General features: G+C 41.0%; 1 protein-coding gene across 1 annotated transcript; it reads left to right on the forward strand.

The window, feature by feature from the left end:
* The first annotated feature begins 402 nt into the window (after positions 1-402).
* On the forward strand, positions 403-14,083 carry gspt1l (G1 to S phase transition 1, like). The gene is made up of 14 exons (XM_038739239.1): positions 403-831; positions 1,872-1,916; positions 4,894-5,136; positions 5,869-5,902; positions 6,016-6,093; positions 6,343-6,523; positions 7,523-7,677; positions 8,951-9,091; positions 9,212-9,305; positions 10,001-10,081; positions 11,368-11,541; positions 12,190-12,279; positions 12,487-12,655; positions 13,418-14,083. The coding sequence occupies exons 1-14, from the start codon at positions 639-641 to the stop codon at positions 13,468-13,470; spliced, it is 1,731 nt and encodes a 576-aa protein (XP_038595167.1). The 5' UTR covers positions 403-638; the 3' UTR covers positions 13,471-14,083.
* Positions 14,084-21,473: the final 7,390 nt, after the last annotated feature.

Consider the following 21,473-nt stretch of genomic DNA (forward strand, 5'->3'; position numbering starts at 1 on the left):
CATGCGGAGTGAGCGCACGGGCAGAGTCAGCATGATTGGCCTGCTTATTCTTATTACGGTCCTGACATCCACAGATACCGGATTATTTTCATTTTTGTGTCAGAGCATTTGATTTATTGATTTCTGTTAATGTCTGGAAAAAAAATCAGCAAATTTTTTTTTTAATGAGTGAATTAAGTTGTGTTGCTTATCATATAAAAGTAATTCTCTATCTGCTACATCAAAACCGAATTGAATCTGCGGTTCCGTAAAAGGTCAGAAACTACTGACGTATACTGTTAGTAGTAGGGGGATGTAGTATTCTTTCTCTCATGAATCATTCAAAGCAAATGTTTTCCGCTTTTGACCAAGACTTCATATCCCAGAGGTAACCGCGTGTTGCACGTCGGCTGACGGGACGCGTTAGCTCACGCGGACTGTCTGTAGGAGTGCTGAGTCGAATATCTTCTCTGGCGTCTCACCGAGAGAAACCGGCTGCTTTATTTCAACTGAATCGGAGACAAACCATTACACTTGAAGTTGGGACGTTCTCAATAACTCCAAGGGGTGACCTTAACATCGGGTTTTGGGCGGACACTTACTGTAGACCAAGAACTGCGTAGCTCAAATCTCACAGTAGTGAAAATCCAAGACCCACGATGGACCCGACAGACACTGCCCCTGATTCTTGGGAACAAGAGGACGATGTGGAGGCCACACTCGACGGACAACTTGAATCAGCATTCACAAGCCTAAATGTGAACGCTAAACCGTTTGTGCCCAATATAAACGCCGCTGAATTTGTTCCGACTTTTGCCGTGAAAGTACACTCGGAAAATGTCGGTTCTGTTGGTAAGTTCGCAGTCACGTTGGGGAGCTACATTAGCTAGCTAGTTGCTAACTGGAGCCTGGGCTGGGTAGGCTAGTTGCTAACTCACTAGCCACCTTACAGAAACATCCACGACAGACACGCGTTCCTTGAAGCGCGACAGACTAGCTAGCTGCTAGTTCTGTGTGGTGTAACAGTACTTAAAATCGTTTATCTGACGCCGTGTAACTACATTAACTTCAACATCTCTGTCATGTTGTTGTTACTTAGGCATTCGGTTATAGAGTGGTGTTAGTACAGCACTGCCATTAAGTCTCTCACCACTGTTACAACCCCAGCCGGCATTAGCTTGTTACAACTAACCGCTGGGAGCTAGCTAGCTAGCATTCTGGCTAGCTGGGGTGGTTTCACAATTGTAAAACGTTTCGTTCAACCAAGTATCTGCAGTAAATGGAACAAAACAAGAGGTGCTGCTGGCAAACATGCCTGTTGTCACTTTGTAAAGACCGACGTGATGATAAAGGCTACGTTCGTCATTATAAAGAAATTAGTGGGAACATGTGTGACGTGGATGCTCTGACGCCTGCTGGTCAACAGTAGAGCAAAATGTGTCATTAGAAACCGCGTGAATGCAGACCAGAGACCTGGACCATGCTGAATGTAAAAACACGGCAGTGTTGCATTTGCATGTCGATATATATCCAAATATATCCACACAACTCCAAATAATAGTTTGACAGGCGCGATGTTGCTAATAGTCAGCATGTTGTCTACATATACACTAACCATGGACAATATTACGAAACTGAGGTTTGTGCTCCAATGTATTAAGGTGCACGTGTCCTCCCTGTGTAACGGGTTCTTATGTCTTTCTTTGGCCTTTACTTAAGGTGGCCTTCAAAGCATAGTGACACCTCTTTATAGAACATAGAGGAAATGCGCTTGTTTTCCATGTTACCCCCACTCAGTTTTGAAAAGTCCCACCTTTAACTCAATTTTGCCTGTAGCTAGTGGAACAGGTCAGCCGTCTTTCACTTCGTCTTAACTTTTGTTTCTTTTTCAGTTGCTGATGAAAAGATATCCACCATGGAAGTGTCAGAAACTGCTGGTATGTAGTCTGTGTTTATGCGGGATTCCCTCTGTGCCTTGTGTCACATTAATCTTGTTATTGCTTGCCTCATTTTCCTGACATGTGCAAGCCCATCGTGAACAGATAGCAGTGAACAAAGCCTATAGTGACTCTTGCATCGTGAGTTACTGAGACCCAACAGAACCTCAGTTTGCCTGAAAGCTCCATTCACCCTGTTCCTCTGTGGTAAATGGGCGGCATCTATGTAGTGTTTTTGTAGTCTACTGACCACTTTACAGCACATGACAGCATTCACACATACACTGATGGCAGAGGTTGCCATGCAAGGTGCCAACCTGCTCATCAGGAGCGGTTTAGGGGTTAGGGTTACTAGATGGCTGCTCTACACAGAGCCATGTAGTCTTATAGCATTATAAGCTTTGTATTGGCCACAGGATGCCTTTTTGCAGAATAACATTTGAGTTGAGTGTTTGACCACAAACTGAATAGTGAGCCGGCTGTCTTGATCTTGTGTCCTTGCTTCAGTGGGAGATAACGCCACAAAAAGTACAGGAACATTTTAGAGAAGCTTGAAGTGAGCCCACCATTCAAAGCAGATTAAATGTAATTTTTATGAAATATGTGTGTGCTTCTTGCTCTAAGATATCTAATATGTAGTAGTGTGCAGTTACACATGGTGTTTTTCCCCTTTCATAATGTTTACTAGTTGGAAATGGTAAAATACTAAATTATAACATTGAATCGAAATTCGGCATCAGGACCAATGATCCACACTGCCTCTGCTACCATTGTTATCAGCTCATTAATTTCTGCAGTCGTTCAAATGAATGGACCAGGACGTTTTAAATGGCTGTAGTATTTGTTTAACACTGCAGTGGAAACAATGTCACACAAGAAAAGGAAGCTCAGAAATGTGGTTGGATGTTGACAGCTGACGACCCTGACAGTTGAGGCAGAGCCACCATGTCAGGGTCGTAAAGCACACATTGTGTAATAGACATCGTAGATTAATAGTTCAGATCAAATACATAACTATTTAAAGGTAGTAAAAACATTTTACATTCATGGCACAGCACCCCAACAGTTGTGGGCCTCACCACCTAAGCATTAAATGGCAATGGTACTCATGTTCACCTTTTGTCTTAATGGACTCAGTTTACAGCTTTTGACATATCTGTAGAAATATTATAAAAACAATATGAACCTGCGTAATAATTCACTCCCTTCTGCAGAATTACCAAGCATTTTCTTTGAACATTAAATCAAAAAGAAATCTCTTCATTAGCTTAAAGGTACTAGTGTTTGCATCCCTAATTTTCTTCACAAACCTCAGCTCCTCCACAGACACCATTGTGCTTTCGACATGTGCTGCTCCTGAATGAATAATACTCTACTAGACTTTTCAAAATTTATTAGACCAAATCAATTAAATTCAATAAAAAGCAAAGATTTTTACATTATACCACCCTGTGAAAGCAGGTTTCAACCCCCCCCCCGAACATTATCATTATTTTAATAAATCTGCTTTGCGCTTGCCTCAGACTTTTCTTCTCCCAACACTCACACCTACTCCTGTGGTCTCTCACTGCAAACATACTGGCTAGCCTCGCCTCGGTCTCTCTTACCCAGTCTGCTCCACAGAACTTGTCTTTTTTCCACTTTATTCCACCCGCGATCTGTTATCACGGCAGCAGGTGCACAGCATGCCGGCTTGTTAATGACGTATGCTATGAAACCACCGAAACCCACATCTGTGATGCACTGAAAACACTGTGTTTTCAGAGTTGTGTTCATAGGACACGTAGGTCAGTGCATGCACCTGATCCGTGACTTGTAATGTAATAGGGTACCAAGTTTTTTACCGAGTGAACTCTGTGCAAGTGAACATAAGACAACCGCGCGCCCACACCCCGCCCATTTCATTGTAGACATCGTCCGATGGAAATTTTGTAGATATCGCCTAACCCTAGTGAACTTTACTGGCCTCAGACGTTCAGAAGCCAGGACTATATTCAAATCAAACTGTTCAGTACAGAAGCACACCTAAAACCAAATCATCTTTGTAGAAAAGTCACATAGTGCTACATTTACTGTTGTGCGTGTAAACGCTTTAAATCAGATAAACTTGTTTTGTAAGCAACCAGAAGTGTTAAAACACATTGAACCAGCCTTATCTTCAGGGCTGCTGAACTGTGTAGGAGGCTTTATATTGGAGTACTGTCATTGTTTCCTATTTTGTGATCTTCTTTGGTGCTCACTTGGTGTTCCTTGCTGTGCTGTAGCATTGCACTTCATAGTGAGAATGTAAACCAAACCAAATAACCTGTTGATGTTCATGTTTAACTGGTATTTATTTTACGTTGACTGGGTTACTGTGTATCAAGCTGTTGTCAACCAGAAGTAAGGAGCCAAACATAATTCAGAAATCAAAACCTGATTGGATAAAGATTGCATAAAAGGACATTTGGACAGCCTCACTGGCAGCCTTTGCAGCTACAGTACAATGTGTGTTTTGCAGACAGTTGTGTGCAAATGAATGTTAATGTAAACTGTGAAATCGAGTCAAACATCACGTTTCACCAACAATAACAAACCGACAGACTAGCTTGAACATGGTGCAGGTTCTGCCAATGCTAGCTGACAGTGGTAGAAAATTACTGCTTTTTTAACGACGGGTGATGGTAAGATAGTTTTTTTTTTTTTGTTTAGTTTTTTTAAGAATGTCGGGTATTTCTTAAAAAGTAGTTGTTTTTTTAAGGGTGAACAGGCTGAGGCTTGGTGGGTACTGTCTTTTACACAAGGTCTTTGTGACAGTTGGCTCAGAAAATATTTTCAGTAACAAAGTAAAGATGCTGCTGATGATTGATACTAACCTGTATTTGTACACTCAGAATAAAAACCGATAACTGACTTCTTTGGCAAATGAAATGCTAAACTCTTGAGTTGTTTTATGCAGCTTGAGCCTGAATGATGTGGGCTGTTTGTGGCTGTTTAGCTCCAGTGGAGAACGGTGACACAGAGATGAGCATAGAGGAGCCGTGGGACCGGAAAGAGGCGGAGCCAAGTGAGGAGGAGCCAGGAGGTGGGGACCGGGGACCAGCGGTGGCAGCAACAACGGAGGAGGCGGCTCCAGAAATGATGGAGGAAGAAGAGGAAGTGCCAGTGCCCAAGGTCCCACCTACACAGCCAGATGCCCCGAAGAGGGAACATATCAATGTTGTGTTCATCGGACACGTAGGTCAGTGCATGTACCTGTCTATGTAGGTCATTTAGTGGCTGATACTTCTTTTTTACAGCTGGCATTGAAATAAATAAATACATGGCTCTGAAGTCAAATTTGACTTGATAGCATTGCAGTTAAGCAAACCGGAGCACAAACACCAATTTGAGCCTTTTGTGGCTCTCTGATTTGCTCACTCGTGCAAATCATAGCAAATAACAAGGTGTGTAAAAACAACCTAGTGATACATCAGTCAGGCCCAAGTCTGCTTCCAGCTCTCGCATTGTTCAATCTCCACTGTTTGCTGTTTACTTGGCTGTCCAGCTTGCGGTCACCTGTAGGAGCAGGCCTGGACTGCTGCGTTTGTCCAGTCATGTATACACAACGGCACAGCCCGTCACAGTACAGACAGAGTGGTGACGAGGAGACCACTTACTGAAATAAAAGCAAAGTTTATTCTGTTCTTCTTTTTTCTGGAGTCCCAGATATTGTTATGAAAGGAGCTCAGATCTCCCACTGAATTAGAGAAAAGTAAAGGATCTAAGAGCATACCAGAGGGAGATTGTTATAAAGCTTTAATATGACATATGTGTATATAGTATGACTGAAGTTTAGTAGTTGGGACTGTTTTTTTTTTTGTTTGTTTTTTTTTAAATTTTGGCTGGCAACCTGAAGTTTAGTAACTCAGAATAAAACGTGACATAGGGTCACTGTTTTCCTAATCTAAACCCACTCTTGTTTCTTCTTCAGATGCTGGCAAGTCCACTATTGGCGGACAGATCATGTGAGTAGCAGTCTCCCTTTTAGGTTCACCACCTTTCCTTATGAGTAAAATGACATTCAACACAACAGGAATTGATATGTTGGACATCTGTCTGTTGCCCTGCACTCGAACAGGTATCTAACAGGCATGGTAGACAAGAGAACCCTAGAGAAGTACGAGAGGGAAGCCAAGGAAAAGAACCGAGAAACCTGGTGAGTGGGCACGCTGCTCTGTTAGAAGTCACAGCTCTCTGGTTAAAAGTAGAACAAGGAAAGATGCTCTGTGCTGTTTCAATTAAAACAGTATTTAACATGATTAATATATTTTTATTTTGTTAGAACCAAGTGTGGCTGTGCATCCAGCTGGACAAATATTAACTTAGAACACGTGTAGATATTGTACATATATCCATATTGGTCAAGTGAATACATCAGCAATAGATTATAACTTCTGTCTCCCAGGTATCTGTCTTGGGCTTTAGACACCAACCAAGAGGAGAGGGACAAAGGCAAGACTGTGGAAGTGGGCCGAGCATACTTTGAGACAGAGAAAAAGCACTTTACCATCCTTGACGCTCCGGGCCACAAAAGCTTTGTGCCCAACATGATCGGCGGCGCATCACAAGCAGACTTGGCTGTTCTGGTGAGTCCAGAAATTGACCAGTATTAAACTGTTCTGACCTGATGTTCCAATGTAACTGAAATAGTGCTCAGTAGTCTTAGGAACCAACAACATCCAGGAAATCCCTTAAGACAACCATGTTTCCATCTACATAGCATTTCAAGAACCATGAAGACAAAGGCATTTATTTTCAATAATTAAAACGAATAATTTCAGTTTTATTGTCAGGAGGTCAGCTTACATCACTGTTTAAACATCATAACATAAAAATCAATCCCCTGCTTAAGTCCTGATATTGATACTAGCAACAAACAGTTGTTGCTTACAGTTGGAATGAATGATGTGCATCTTGAGGCTTGTGTTGACCAGTCAGCCACGTTCAGTACAGCAAATTCCGTCCGCTTTTTTCGGGGAAAGATACTACAGCCCAAGAACCACACAATCAAAATGCAGATAGAGGATCCGACTGCAGAACCTCACACCATGAGACCCCAGCTCTGTAAGCCAGTGAGAAGAGATTAGGGTCCACTGAAGTGAGATCACTTCCTTTTCTCCCACATAAGTATAAAGCAAATGGGTTACAACTTTTACGGGTAGTGTAACTCAGTTTGACTCCGAGTGAGAGGGTGACGGAACTCTGCTTCTCCAACAGTCACCTGCACTTCAGGCTCTTTAACCAGGTTGTCATTTTTTTCTAGTTTTGTGCCTGACAAAAACATTACGCTCACGCCACTTTAAAAGTCTTTAGCGAGGAAATGTGAGTGAACAGATGGGATGCACCTCATATATGGGGACCCTCCTCTTTGCCCAAGAGTACCTGCAATGAGAGAGGTTGAAAATCACTTGATTGATGGGCCTCTGTTAGTATTAAATCAAATGGCAAACAGCTTTCTTTCTTTAACCTGTAACATCTTTCTAGGTTAAGACAGTTTTATTCAGATATCACGGAGTCGCCTTTTTAAACTTTGTTTTTGTAGCACATGTAGTGCAAAACCACTGACTGAATGTGTTGACCCTCAGGTGATCTCTGCCAGGAAAGGCGAGTTTGAGACTGGTTTTGAGAAGGGTGGACAGACGCGGGAGCACGCAATGTTGGCCAAAACAGCGGGTGTCAAGCACCTGATAGTTTTGGTGAATAAAATGGATGATCCTACAGTCAGCTGGAGCCTGGAGAGGTGGGTGGATGGATAATGATTAGCAAACAGCAGTGGAACAGCACACATGTCACCTTTTTTTTGTTTAATATCAATGAGTAATAAAGTAATAAAAATAGGCAGAAATGCCACTATGCCCCAACTTAATTACAAAACCATTTGCTGTCGGCTTTCTGCAGTAATCGGATTTCTTAAACATGTATACAAGTAACACAGTTTCCATTATTTGGGAAGTTTATTAGAGAAAATAAAATTCCCCTGGCTAGATTTCTCCTGAAGATGCCATTTTAGTGTTTCCAGTGGGCTTTTTACACAACCCTAAAAGCTCTTGAGACAGGGAAAGTATCACTAGGACTGCGCTGCAGCTGGATGAAAGGAAAGGCCATTATGTGTAGTGATGCGTCTTTGTACTTAATAAGTCAAGGCATCAGTTTCCACAGCTGAATATTTGATGGTAATATTCAAACACATTTGGGCTGAAGGGGAAAATCTGCTCTCAGCACAGAGCCTGTCTTCTGTTTAGACAGAAAGCAAGGCAAAAACTGACTGCTGTTTATGCAAACTGTACGTAAGCTGTAGCAGCAGATGCACCGACCAGGTGTGTGTGAGAGAGCGAGAAACCAGAGGTTCTAAACTGAAGAAACCAGAAACTCAGTCTCTTTTGGGCATTTTTGCTCGTTTCCACCACATCCAAAGACCTGTGAAGATTAGATACATTAGTCCAGTTATGTATTGTAAAGTAGTCATTCTGTTCTGTGTATCTACCACTGTGTGGCTCTGATGTGCAGAGGTTGAAAAGGAGACTTAAAAAGCTGGCATGGGGTGCATGTATACACCCATTTTACAGTAAGGTCACTGCAGCGCAAGTAAACGTGTTGTCTTAGTTCCTTAGTAACCTGCTTTCAGTAAACAGTGTTGGTGGTTGCTTTGTCCCACCTTTAAAGCACCAAACTGAAAGTCAGGTCAAACGTGTTTTTTTTTTTTTTTCCTACGAGTAGGTCCCTATTTTGTTTCTCATAGGCATTCACACGAGGTACACATTCCTGCCAGTCCTCTCAGTACACCATAATGACTTCTTTGCAAATTTATCAAAAAAAATAAAACGGAAATCACATAAGTACCAGCCATTGGCAGGTCAACCAAAAGGTTAATTTTGGACATATCTTTACCTAGGCTCTGTTTATTCAGTTCCCTACCTAGTTTGCCCTGCATATACATAGGAAATGTCTGCTGCCATGTTTGTATTCATTCTTCTTTGAAGATGTTGATGTCGCTCTTGTTGTTGAACCATCAGGTATGAAGAGTGTAAGGAGAAACTAGTGCCATTTTTGAAGAAGGTGGGCTTCAACCCGAAGAAAGACATTCACTTCATGCCGTGCTCCGGTCTGACAGGAGCCAACCTGAAGGAGCCCACTGACATGTGCTCCTGGTATACGTAAGTGCTTTAGCTTCTTTCCATCAGCTCTCTAAGGTCCGTTTGTACAGATGCAAAACATTGATTCTTTCTTGTTCATCTGTCTCTACTAACTGCTGTCCATATTTGGTGTCCTTTCAGAGGTTTACCTTTCATTCCACACTTGGACAGTTTGCCAAATTTCAACAGATCAAGTGACGGCCCAGTTAGATTGCCCATCGTAGATAAATACAAGGTAAGAATCTGTTTTTTACCCCATGCTTGAGTCCTATATTAACAATAAAGCCCATACAGAGTGTTCGTTCAGCTGCCTGCCACCTAGCACTTCCAAACACATTTCAGCTTTCTTGAAGTGTGGTATTGTCCAAATGGAAGTCTGTTTTCTAAAAGTGCAGGTTAATGGTGAAAAGGGCTGAAAGCACCCACAGGGGCTCAGTCATTGTTGGAAACTGCAGAGAAACATATTACTTTTATTAGTACACAGATTTAGCTTCTAAAATGAGCACTGCCCTGTTTGTTAAAGAGTGGCTCCCTGAGCTGGCCCACTGCTGCTGTTTGGATACTAGACTGAACCGTGTCCAGAGTTGAGGGAGTGTATGCTTAATGTGCAGATGGACAGGGAAATGACTACTATCAAAATAACACCACATCTCAGTTTGTACAAAGTCTTTAAATGGTCTTCTCTCTCCAAACGGACACACTTAACTTCGTGTTTACACTGTGCACAGCTTGGTTTGTGTCACATGCTGAGGTCATCTCTTGCCATGTTGTACTTGTCAGACTCTTATATGAAGCTAAATCACTTTGTACACGCTCAACATCAGTTGGGTTTCCCTGCATGCTGTTCACAGGAAACAAGACATTATTCCTGTCATTGATTAATGCAAACACTTCTTCTCTCACCTGCTCTTCATCCATCTGTCTCATCAGGACATGGGCACTGTGATTCTGGGCAAACTGGAGTCAGGCTCCATCAGTAAAGCACAGCAGCTGGTGATGATGCCAAACAGGGTAAGAGATACCACAAGCCTTTTCTTCCATCAGCTGGAAAGAAGAGAGATGAGAAATGAAGGAGCGGGAATATAACTGAAACTTAACTATATAGCTTTTTTAGGGGTTGGTAAAATTGATACTGTAGCCTATGCCGTAGAAGTTATAGAAGTGAAATCAGCCACTAGGTGGCGCTGATGAATATGCTAAAAATATTTTTTATTTTATTGAACCTTCTGTTTTCAAATCTCTGTGCTGCAGACTAGTCCAAACAATTCAAAGCGCGACAGGTTAAGGCTCGTGCAGGCTACACGACTTTGGCCGATGGCCGTGCTATTCGCACTACACAACTTGCTGTCTTGTGACGAACTCCTCCTAGAGATTTACTCCGACTGACTTCAGATTTGTGCTTTGCAGTCTAAACCCATTGACGAATAGAAGTTGTGCAAACAGTGAGTTTTCGTGGAATGGTGTGCCTGTGGCGTCCAAAATCGATGATTCGCCATCAAACAGGAAGTTATTGTTACTTCAGTCTAAATGCTCACATCTGCACCAAAATTCGAATACATTGTAAGCTGCTCCAAACTTTACATGTTTGATAAGAGTCCTGCCCTGAACATACAGGCCAGTATTCACCCGTAGTCACAGCGCCACCTGCTGGCAACATGAAGTGACTACGTTTATGCTGTGATGAACCGCTTCTTGCTGGTTGGCTATATCTATTTCCAAACTATCACAGAAAACTCTTAACACACTGATGTCATGTTGATGATGTCAAGCGCGCCCTATCCTAGGCGGGGTGGCGAAGTTCCATGTTACTGTAACTGTACATGCTCAAATTCTGCACCAAACTTATTGTTCTTGATCATTGTTCCGCCCTGAACATATCAACACGCCAATATCCACTTGTAGTCGTAGCGCCACAAAGGGGACTCCTTCGTGCAGTGTCCGAAGTGCGTAGCAAATTCTCGGCCTCACCGGCAAAGCACCAGAATCTACAATGGGGCCAGTTCACACCTCGACCAGCTACAAGTGCGCGGGCCCCCAGAATGCTGCTTGCAGCTTTGATTGCAATTTAGAATAGGTTTCATGCATCATTTGCATCATTAAGTCAGTCTAAGAAATACTTCATGTTCCTCCTGGCTGAAGTATCGATGTAATATGCTATCTTGAGCTGGTCATTGCTAGGAATCATAGGAACTCTAATTTAACCACTGCTGTCTTCAGTGGCTTTGTTTCAATTTTACACCTTCACTTTGCAACTACACACATTTTATCATTCCCTCTCCTTGTCAATCCTCATGCAGCATGTGGTGGAGGTGTTGAGTCTCCTGTCAGATGATGTGGAGACAGACGATGCCGGGCCGGGTGAAAATCTCAAGTTGCGGCTGAAGGGCATAGAAGAGGAGGAGATCCTGCCTGGCTTTATCCTGTGTAATGCTGAGAACCTCTGTCACTCAGGGCGCACCTTCGATGCCCAGGTCAGTATCACGCAGCAGCTCAGTGCTACAATCCCCTCGCCACAGTTTACATGAATATTTATATGAACTGGATTTCCCTGTGGGTCCTAACCATTGTACACTGCTACACTGCCAGTAATCAGGATGCAGGTTAACTGCTCACACACAAATTCAGAGCGTAGAATTAAAGTTCACACATCTCAGCCTCTACATGGTGAACACATAATCCAGTTCCAGTGAGTGAATACGAAAACAAATGTGACAATAATATGAACTGATTTTAATAACCTGCATATATGGAAACAAAGTCAACTCACTCATTGCTGCTTGCCGCTTAAATTTTGAGCTGCATCCTTCAGTTGAGCGCAAAAAGGCTTGTGGCTATAGTTACATGAGTTTATTTTTCCAAAAAGAAAGTTTAATAAATTCAGATAGTGTAATTAATTATGTGTAATTTAAATGTGGCCCATATCAGACACCAGTGTGAACTGTCCTGTAGATCCAATATCCCCCCCATTACTGCTGTTTTTGAGTGAACTGTACCAGTGAAGCTCTCAGCGGCAGCGCAGCAGTCAGAGAAATCAGATGGTGCATTGAGACTGCGGAATAAAGTGAGAAAAGGTGTGTTTTTGGATGTGCATTCTCATAATCACTAACTTTTCCACACAGATTGTCATCATTGAACACAAATCCATCATCTGTCCAGGTTACAACGCAGTCCTTCACATTCACACCTGCATTGAAGAAGTGCAAATTACGGTAAGGCCTAAACCAGACTGTTAACATGAGGCCACCACCACAGCTTCATGTTGGAGATTGAAACTGAAGAGTGGTAATGGTGTTAGAAGACATTTGAACAAATGTAGTGTGAGGCTCTTTGTTGTAATGCTTTTGACCTAACAGATGTAGCAGTTGGACGTTTCGGGTGATTTATTACAACTCTGCTACTCTTTGCTCCATCTGCAGGCCTTAATCTGTCTGGTAGACAAGAAGACAGGAGAAAAGAGTAAGACGCGACCGCGATTCGTCAAACAGGACCAGGTCTGCATCGCCCGTCTGCGCACGGCAGGAACCATTTGCCTCGAGACCTTTAAAGACTTTCCTCAGATGGGAAGGTTTACCTTGCGGGATGAAGGTAGAGCTTCTACAGACTGCACACAAACAAAATACTTGTTCAACTTCTTTTTTTCAAATAACAAACATCACTGGTGTAGAGTAGCTTATTAACTTCACTGTAAGAGGCTCCGGCCGTTAACTGAATGCGTCAGATGCAATTCATTTATTGTACCTAATCAACAATTCATATATTAGAGTTTAAATCAACAATTCTTGTGTCATACTGCTCGTCTCATTTTCAGGTTGTGAACTGTCACTAAAACAGTCTCAGCCAGCAAAGGGTGGTTTTCTTCTTTTGAGTTGGAATTAGTGTAACTTTTAGGTAATGTTGAAAGGTAAACGTTAAAAATAAGAGTCAATAAAAGAATTCAAAAGGATTTGGATTTGATACTGGATGACGCTGGTGAGACACGGGAGGAAGAAGCGCAGCCCGCTTCCTTCAGCGGCCATGTTAACTTCTATATTCTGTTTTGTCCACGAGTGAATCTGGCAAGAAAACACAAAGATAATCTATTATAAACGTAAGAATTATGAATGATATAAATGATCTGATTCTTTAATAAAATATTCATCACATGCTTGCCAGCCCTGATTGTCCTGCCGCTCTTCCTGCTGTTCTCCTGGAGTTCAGAGAATCAACGTATCGTGACGAAGAGGCTTCTGTGTCTCCTCGGTTTAGAATTCAGTAAAAATGCTGTAGAACTGTGTCACCAGTTGAGCATCAGTTGTGATGAGAATGAGACATAAGTACGATGGTTGTTTCTGTTTGCTTGTGTCTCAGGTAAGACCATCGCCATCGGTAAGGTGCTGAAGCTGGTTGCTGAGCGGGACTGAAGAGGGCAGAACTGCTTGAGAGCCCTGGAGAGAAGGAACGGGCGGAGCTCTGTCATAACCCGCCCATGCTGTTGTCAGCGGCGACGGCACCTCCCTGTCACGCCCCCCTTCTGCGTGCAGAAGATCAGCTTCAGAAAAAAACTCATGTGAAAATGAACCTGTTTTTAAGCAAATGACAAACCAAGATGATGAAGTCCACACGAGTCAGCTTTCTCATATTGAGAGCTCAGCTATGCCGTTTCTGGGTTAGCCCTCCCTCCACCTCTCCCCACCTCCTACTCTGGTCTACACATCATTACATGATTTTCTTTTTTTTTTTTTCTCTTCCAGATTTTTTTTTTCCCTTTGCTTTCATAAATGACCAATGGCATCTGTAAACAGATGTGGACCAGTGTTTTGCTCGGAATATAGAAAATGATTTTCAGAATTGCAAAAGAAATTGTTTGAAAGAACCTAACCAGTTGAAACCAAAATGTTTATCTTGGGTGTACATGTCTCCCTTTGCTTTTACCCAGTTTTTGGTTTCTCATGTGGCGTTCGGGCTGTGTGCTTGAGCGTGTTCAAATGTTATTAAAGCAAACAACTATGACAATAAAATAATCAATTGGGAAAATAAAGCATTTTCATTTTCAGAGAACTAACAAGTTTAATTTTACACTGTTAAAATGTTCTTCCCACTACATATGGTTTAACCATATTTCAGGTTCCTTAACGGGGGATGGATGTTTGTTCTTAACTTTCAGTATAAAGTCCAGTATTTGGTGTGGCTATACTTTCAGCATGTGCTGTTACTTGCACATTAGGCTGACCAACATTTGAGCTAATTGCAGATGTTTAAATAAGTAACTGTACTGATGTTAGAAGTGCAGCCAGCAGCTTCAAAAGGAGGAACTTGTTAAGATTATATTTCTTACTATAATAATGACTCATTTAGGCCTGATGGATTACAATGACAAATACACCGGCATTTGGTATCTCTGCACTGGTTTGCTCATTCACTAAAATCATTATCGGATGCCCTTCCTCTATTTTTGAGTGCCTAAATTAACTCGTATTCCCAGATCACTGATGTTTTTAAACTCAGCCAAGTTTGACCTGACCCTGCAGTGCTCACATGTATCCTGTCACTGTGCAGAACTGTAGGGTTGTAAAGGCTTTTGTAGTCTGTCAGATAATTTCCCCACAAAAATAGAAACAGTTTGAATTGTGCATTAGGATTTTAAGATTTAACCCATTGAAACCTTTTTAAAATCTCATAAAATGTATAATGGGTAGAAAACAGCTGAATCGACAAATAATGTCCTCAGTGCTGAACATTTTGATTTTTAAAAAGTTTCTGTAGCTAAATGGCTGCAAAACTAGCACAACATCAAAATGGAGTTTGTTAAAGAGGGGAGAGACCGATAAAGAGCAACCGAGAGCAAGAACCCACAACAGCTCAGCCCCTGCCCACCAACCGTCTTTACAGCTTGAGCAGCAGAGATATGCAGCAGTAGCTGCCCCGTGTCCCCCTCCCCACCCACAGCAGCAGTAGCTGCCAACCCAACTCCTTCCACCTTTTTCACAGTAGATTCAAACATCAAAATATTCATTATTGTCATTGTTTCTATTCAGATTTGTTCATTTTCATACTTTCCAAAATGTTCCACGGGATGTTAAACATTTCCATATTTACCCGCTTTTCAACTCTTATCTAATCTTCAAAACGTCAACGTTCAACATCTTTGTTACATTCTTGGCATTATTAAACTTTCCAAACCCATTAAAACTTTTCAAAATATTCAACTTTGTTTGAAACTTTGTTATAATAGGAGTCAATTAGGAAAAACCTTCAAACTCCCTCACCTTCTACCTCTTCCCATCAATTCATATGTTCATGTAGAAATGTTCTTCATATCTCATACTTCAGCTAGCTCAAGCTTCATTCAATTTTCAGTGCTTTTCTGAGTTTATAATAAGTGTGTATTGGGCGGAATGTTGACCACAGTGAAAATGAACTTTCAAATCTATAAACTTTGTCCTCTTTCTCACAATTTTCACTCTTCATACTTTATTTTACACCAATTGTAGGACCATTTGTGCTGTGTAACTATGGAATGAAACTACTGAAATCCTGGACCTTTTAGCAGTCTCAGATTCGTTAGGAACCATCATAGAACTTGTAATGAGAGCTGAACAGTGGTCACGTCAGCAGGTTGGGAGGCTACATTCAATTTCCGATAGCTGACTTTTGCATCTAAGAATTGATTTTTCCCCCACCTCTGACAGATTGGTCATTTTGAAAAAACACACACCTTTTTAAGGTATTTTCCAGTAATATAACTGAAAATATGCTTTTAAATTTTTAAAAAGTGCCAAAAGGGGACTTCTTTGAGTGATGTCTACCTATTAAAGAGGGGACCTTCACAGTGGAGCAGTCTGTACCCATTCTTTCACCTACTGGGTGTTTGTTTACCGCAAAGACATTCTTTGTTTCTTTCAAAAATGGATAATTTAATTTAAATGTTATCAATTTTTAAACATTTATTTTTCATACAGATAATGTGCAAGTAATCATAGCCACTTTAACTGAAAATAAATAATGTTTTACTTGAAAATCAGGAGTAACTTGGCTGCATGCACTAATATCAAAGACTGCAGAATTAGCAACGACATTTACTTGATCTAGGCTTCAATTATATAAAATATATTCTTAAAGTTATATTTTAAAGAGTGATTACACCAGTGCACTAATTAATTTTCCATATATATTATATCTTATATTCGTCTGTGTCACCTCTGTGGAATGGTGTATGCATAAAAACGAGGGCTTCATTTGCTGTGCGTGATACAAGATCAGTTTTTGGACAGTGTTGTTGATGTGGTCGAGGAATGGACTCCAAGGTTTTCAGGAACAAGTCTTGGCATTCTGAGTGTCTTGATATGACTCTTTCATAACCTGCTATGTTGGACATAAGTTTGATCCAATGATGAGGTTGTTACTGCTTTCCATTGTCTCACAATTATTCTACATCCTGTTAACATAGCCAATTGGCACCATAGTTTAATGAGACCATACATCTGCAGTTTTTAGGGATAATAACGTACGTACACAGGTCTGGACTCTTGCTCAAAAAGATACTGAACAATTCATTTATAACATTATCATAGTTTTCCCCCATAGGTCTCTAACCATGTCAGAGTTCTATAGCATGTGTACCATTGTTCCAATTTCACGACAACGCCAACATAAATCATCACCTCTGAGTCTAGACATTCTGCCTGAGGTCCAGTAGCATCGATTGAATAAGTTATTCTTTGACAGTTATGGAAGTGAGAACAACTAGTGATGCTAATCTAACCTTGGAAGGGATAGCCATTGGGGTAAGTGTATCACTAAATGTTTTATAATAATCTGATGGGTAGAAGTCAGTGTCCGTTTTTCCCCGATAACAAGCTGAAATATGGAGTCATCTGACCACAGCACGTGGTTCCACTGTCTTTCGGTCCATCTGGGATGACCTCGGGCCAGGTTGCATTTCTGGATGCAGCAGCGAACTGTGTTAAGTGATTATGGTTTTTCCTTTCCCGAGCCTATTTGCCCACAGGCAGTGCCTGAGGGCTCAAAGGTCACACAAACAGTGGTTTCCGACCTTGCCATTTACGCACTGATACGTCTCCAAATTCCCTGAATCTTTTCACAGTATTATATACTGGTGATTTGAAAGATCTAAATTCCCTGCAATTTTATGTTGAGAAATGTTCCTTTTGAACTGACAAAATGTTTTCTCACGAATTTTGAAAACTGTTCAGCTTTAAGCGTGACACTAGGCCTGCACGATAGAAGGAAAAACAAATATTTAAGTGTGCATATTAGCTGCCTGGTTGCCTTTAAATTACAGTTTTTTTGGATCGCTTAAGCAAGTGTTGTAAGGGCCCATATGGGCATGGCGGTGGAGGACCCCATTCTGTGTAATGGCTGCACAGAGTGTTATATTAACCCCACGTTGCCCTGTGGCCAATGATGTTTCTTCCCCTCCTTCGTGTTCTCGTCAGGTTGAACCCAGCCTCATCTACGTAAATGAACTCATGCTGGATCTCCTCTCCATCCATTTGTAAAACTCTCTGAAGAACAGTGTCAGGCAAAATTGTGTAGTTCAGTGTAGATCTAGTATACATATACTATATATATATACAGTACTAAATATGGGCTGATGTTTTGCTTCTTGAGTGTAAGGTTTTGCCAATAGTGTACTACTTTAATTTTAGTGTGTAAGCAATCCAAAAAAACTGTAAGAACAGAATTAATATTTAACATCTCTAACTTCTAACATCTAACATGCACTTCCTGTGCTCTTCTTCTTCTATCCCCTTACAATTATCTTGTATTAATTGCACTTTTTGTTAACTCTTACTTCCTTCCCTCGGTATTTACCCCATTGATGTGATATATGTGCCATTAGCACTTACTAGTATTTATTGCTGCTCTTACTAGTATCTATTGTCAGTTGTAGATCTCGAGCTGTAGTTGATGCTCTGTTGATGCTTGTATGTTGTTCCTTGTAAGACGCTTTGGATAAAAGGGTCTGCCAAATGAGTAAATGTAAATGTAATATTTATCAGCTTGAGGCTACGACACCACTTATAACCTACTTACAATGCTGTCCTTTCATCTCTTCCCAGGAAACAACCACAACCGTTCCCATTTAGCCCCAGGTGAGAGTGGTCGCTCAGATTTGGCCTCTGGTGTCTCCAACGACCATAATGAATCAGACAAAACTACTATATATTGACTTTTAGTTTGAAGTTTGATGACTGAAACTGGACCGAGATGAAACCATTGTGTCCAATGATGTGACTTCCTTGTTCATGTATCCCCACCATGGAGGCAGTACAAACCGTAAGGCCAACAAAGAAAAGACAACACCCTTGTTACGACCCCTGGGCCATATGTTCTGTGTGTAATATCGGAGCTCCATTGATGATGGCTTTTTTCATCCGGTTCAACATACTCAGAGTTGACTGAACTTACTATGATCAGCTGTTCTGGAACCAGAAACGCAGAGTTTCACACCTCAGGCTCAGTCAACTCAGAGCTCAGGGTTAAGCTCAGAGTTTGTTAAAATTGCTTTTATGAAACAGGGCAAATATCTATAAATTACCTCTGCCAAAACACTAGCTATTGCCAGTACATCTGAGGTTTCTACAGACAGAAGCATGGCTGTGCTATGGGCTCACCGGTATTCCCTATTGTGGCCAACATTTACATGGAAGAAGTGGAGAGCAAAGCCCAGAACTCAGCCCAGAGGAACAGCACCGAGCCACTGGTCCAGGTATGTGGATCAAAATTAAAACCCAGAAAGTACAAGTCTTCACAGACCACATCAACTCCACTGACAGTAACATCAAGTTCACATGAGAAGATGTCAACAACAACTGTTTGACTTTGCTGGACTGTGCCGTTTGACGAGGACAGGAGCCTGCACATTTGAGTAGGAAAAGAAGAGTTAATGCAACAACATTGTGATCCCATATGTGTCTGGAGTATCAGAGAACTCAGGAGGTTTTCCAACAAACACCATATCTTGGTGTTTTATAAACCCAAGAACACGCTAAGACAGATACTGGTCCACCCTAAAGAACGCACACCCAAACACAAGAAAAGCAATCTAGTGTATCAGGGTTTTAATGCTTGATCATCTTTTATATGTTATGTTATAGATCTATTTCTTGGTAAAAGTTAATATCCAATAAATATATAGACCATACATACATAACTGTTCTAATATCATGCTAAATATAACAGTAAGGCAAGTACAGCAGTAGAGAAGAAGCTACCGGAAGATCTGCTGGGGCTTTAATTAAAACACATTTTGAGTTTGAAAGTTGAATGTCATTCAACATCTTAAAAAATCATTTGTTAGATTGTGGGCTTTCATGTTAAATTACTTTAACAAGGTTCCCCCCAAGTATCTAGTTAAAATCATTATTTTGGGCTTTCATCAGGATTAAGAGTATAGTCTAGTGTGCCGCCTGCTGGTCATAGCCCTAAATTATATTAAAATGTTTTTTAAAAATTCACGTCGTTTCCCAAAGACAGCTTACATTGGTCTCTATCCTAAACCCGCATTGAGGAGTACCACTTCCCATAACACAAGTGTAAATGTAATGATAAAAACTAAAGTTTAATGAATGCTGTCAAAGTTGAAGAATGTCCGTTAATGTGTTTCTTTATCAAAAAAGTTAGAAGTGGAGCAAATGTAAATGCTTCGTATAGTGCCTTTCTAGTCTTTTACCCTACATCCACACACTGAGCCTAAGTGCTCAAACAGAAACTAACATTCACACACTCTGGGAACAGCCACCAGGGGCAATTCAGGGTTCAGTATCTTGCCCAAAGACACTTCAACACGCAGCCTGGAGGAGCCAGGGATTGAACCAAAGTAGGAGCTTATATCTTGATGAAGCAGCCAATGGGAACTTATGACACTCTGACAAATCTGTTCAAACTGGACAAGTGGCCAAATCGCTCAGAATTATGATGTCTAGTTCAGCGAAATCACTCTGAGAATATGTACGTATGTTCATGAATTGTTCAGGTTTCAAGTTTATTGTCATGTACAATGTAAAATAAAATGAAATGTGTTATGCCTTAGCTCTCTCAGCCCATAATAACTCAGTTAAACCCTGAGCCCTGATGCTCTGTAAGCGCATCCCTGGACGGCCTTCATGATACAGAGTGCTTTCCTCCTGCAGTGGCTCGATTAAATGTCATGTGGTAACGGTGATCCCATAATTTTAGAAGCTGTTTTCAGTGTCCTCATAAGGGCTTTGTGATCATATGCTCTGATGTTGCCAAACCAAACCAGCATGCATCCGGTTTAAGCTGTTCTCTATTGTGGAATGGTAAATGATGTTGATGAGGGTTCTAGTGGACATACCAAACTTCTCCAAACATTTCAGAAAATACAGTTCCTGTTTTGCCTTTTTTGCGACTGAAACAGGAGGAGGAGTCAGAAATGATGAAGGTATTATTTATAATAATAATAAGAGATCAGTTGTGGACAGTAATTAAGTCAATTTACTCAAGTACTGTACTTAAGCACAAATTTGAGGTAATTACTTGAGTATTTTCTTTTCATGCCACTTTCTATCTAACAGCTTTATTAGTTATGAAAAAATCAAAAGATCAAAAACAAGCCTCCGCACACTGAAATGACTTTACTATTATTATTATTACTATTTGTTATGAACAACGCGTTTAGCCTATAGCTTCTGCAGGTTCACACAGTGAAATTGCGAAAACAGGTGTGTTAAATCTGCACTGTGTAGGTCACATGACCAGTAATCCCAATTTATATCTTTTTCTCTTATTTTTTGTGTTTTTTAATTTTAATAAAATGACCATCTTACAAAAATAATATAATACCAACATCATAAATATGATTGATAATAAATATATCAAAAAACATAAAACATCATCCATCTACAGGTTATCTATCCTAAGGAATGTAATAGTTCCTTGTCATTTAGCTTCATATTAGTCTGTTTATGGACTTATGTGAGAGGATATTTTTCTTGTGACTCATACATTATGTTACGACCCCTCCCTTTCTGCCTGCTGTAGCTTCATTAGTTGCTTCCTGCAGGAGCTGGCAGTTTCGGAGGGCTCGTTCAGTAATGGACTGACACCTGTGTAGGCCTCAGCCTAGGCTACAGTATATCACCCTGTCTCATTGTCTGTCTCTCTCTCCTAGGCTCCACATCTCCTGGTTTGGGTTTGTTTCCTGAGTTGCTGTCAACCTTTGTTCATACATTTTCACTCATCCATGCATTCCATTCACCCCTGATGCCACTGATAATCACATTTTCTCTGTTGTAAATAGTTATATTGTTTAGTTTATTTAATAAAACATTCTTTTTGGCACTTTAACCTGCTTGGTCTCCCCCTTATTGTCACATTCAATGAGCCGGGATGTGACATTTATGTTAGCACTTTATAAACACTGATTTTAAGGCTACAG

This window comes from Micropterus salmoides, unplaced genomic scaffold, assembly GCF_014851395.1.
Source record: "Micropterus salmoides isolate LMB-PRFRI ecotype aquatic unplaced genomic scaffold, ASM1485139v1 Ms_hic_scaffold_10, whole genome shotgun sequence".
In the NCBI taxonomy this organism is placed as follows: Eukaryota; Metazoa; Chordata; class Actinopteri; order Centrarchiformes; family Centrarchidae; genus Micropterus; species Micropterus salmoides.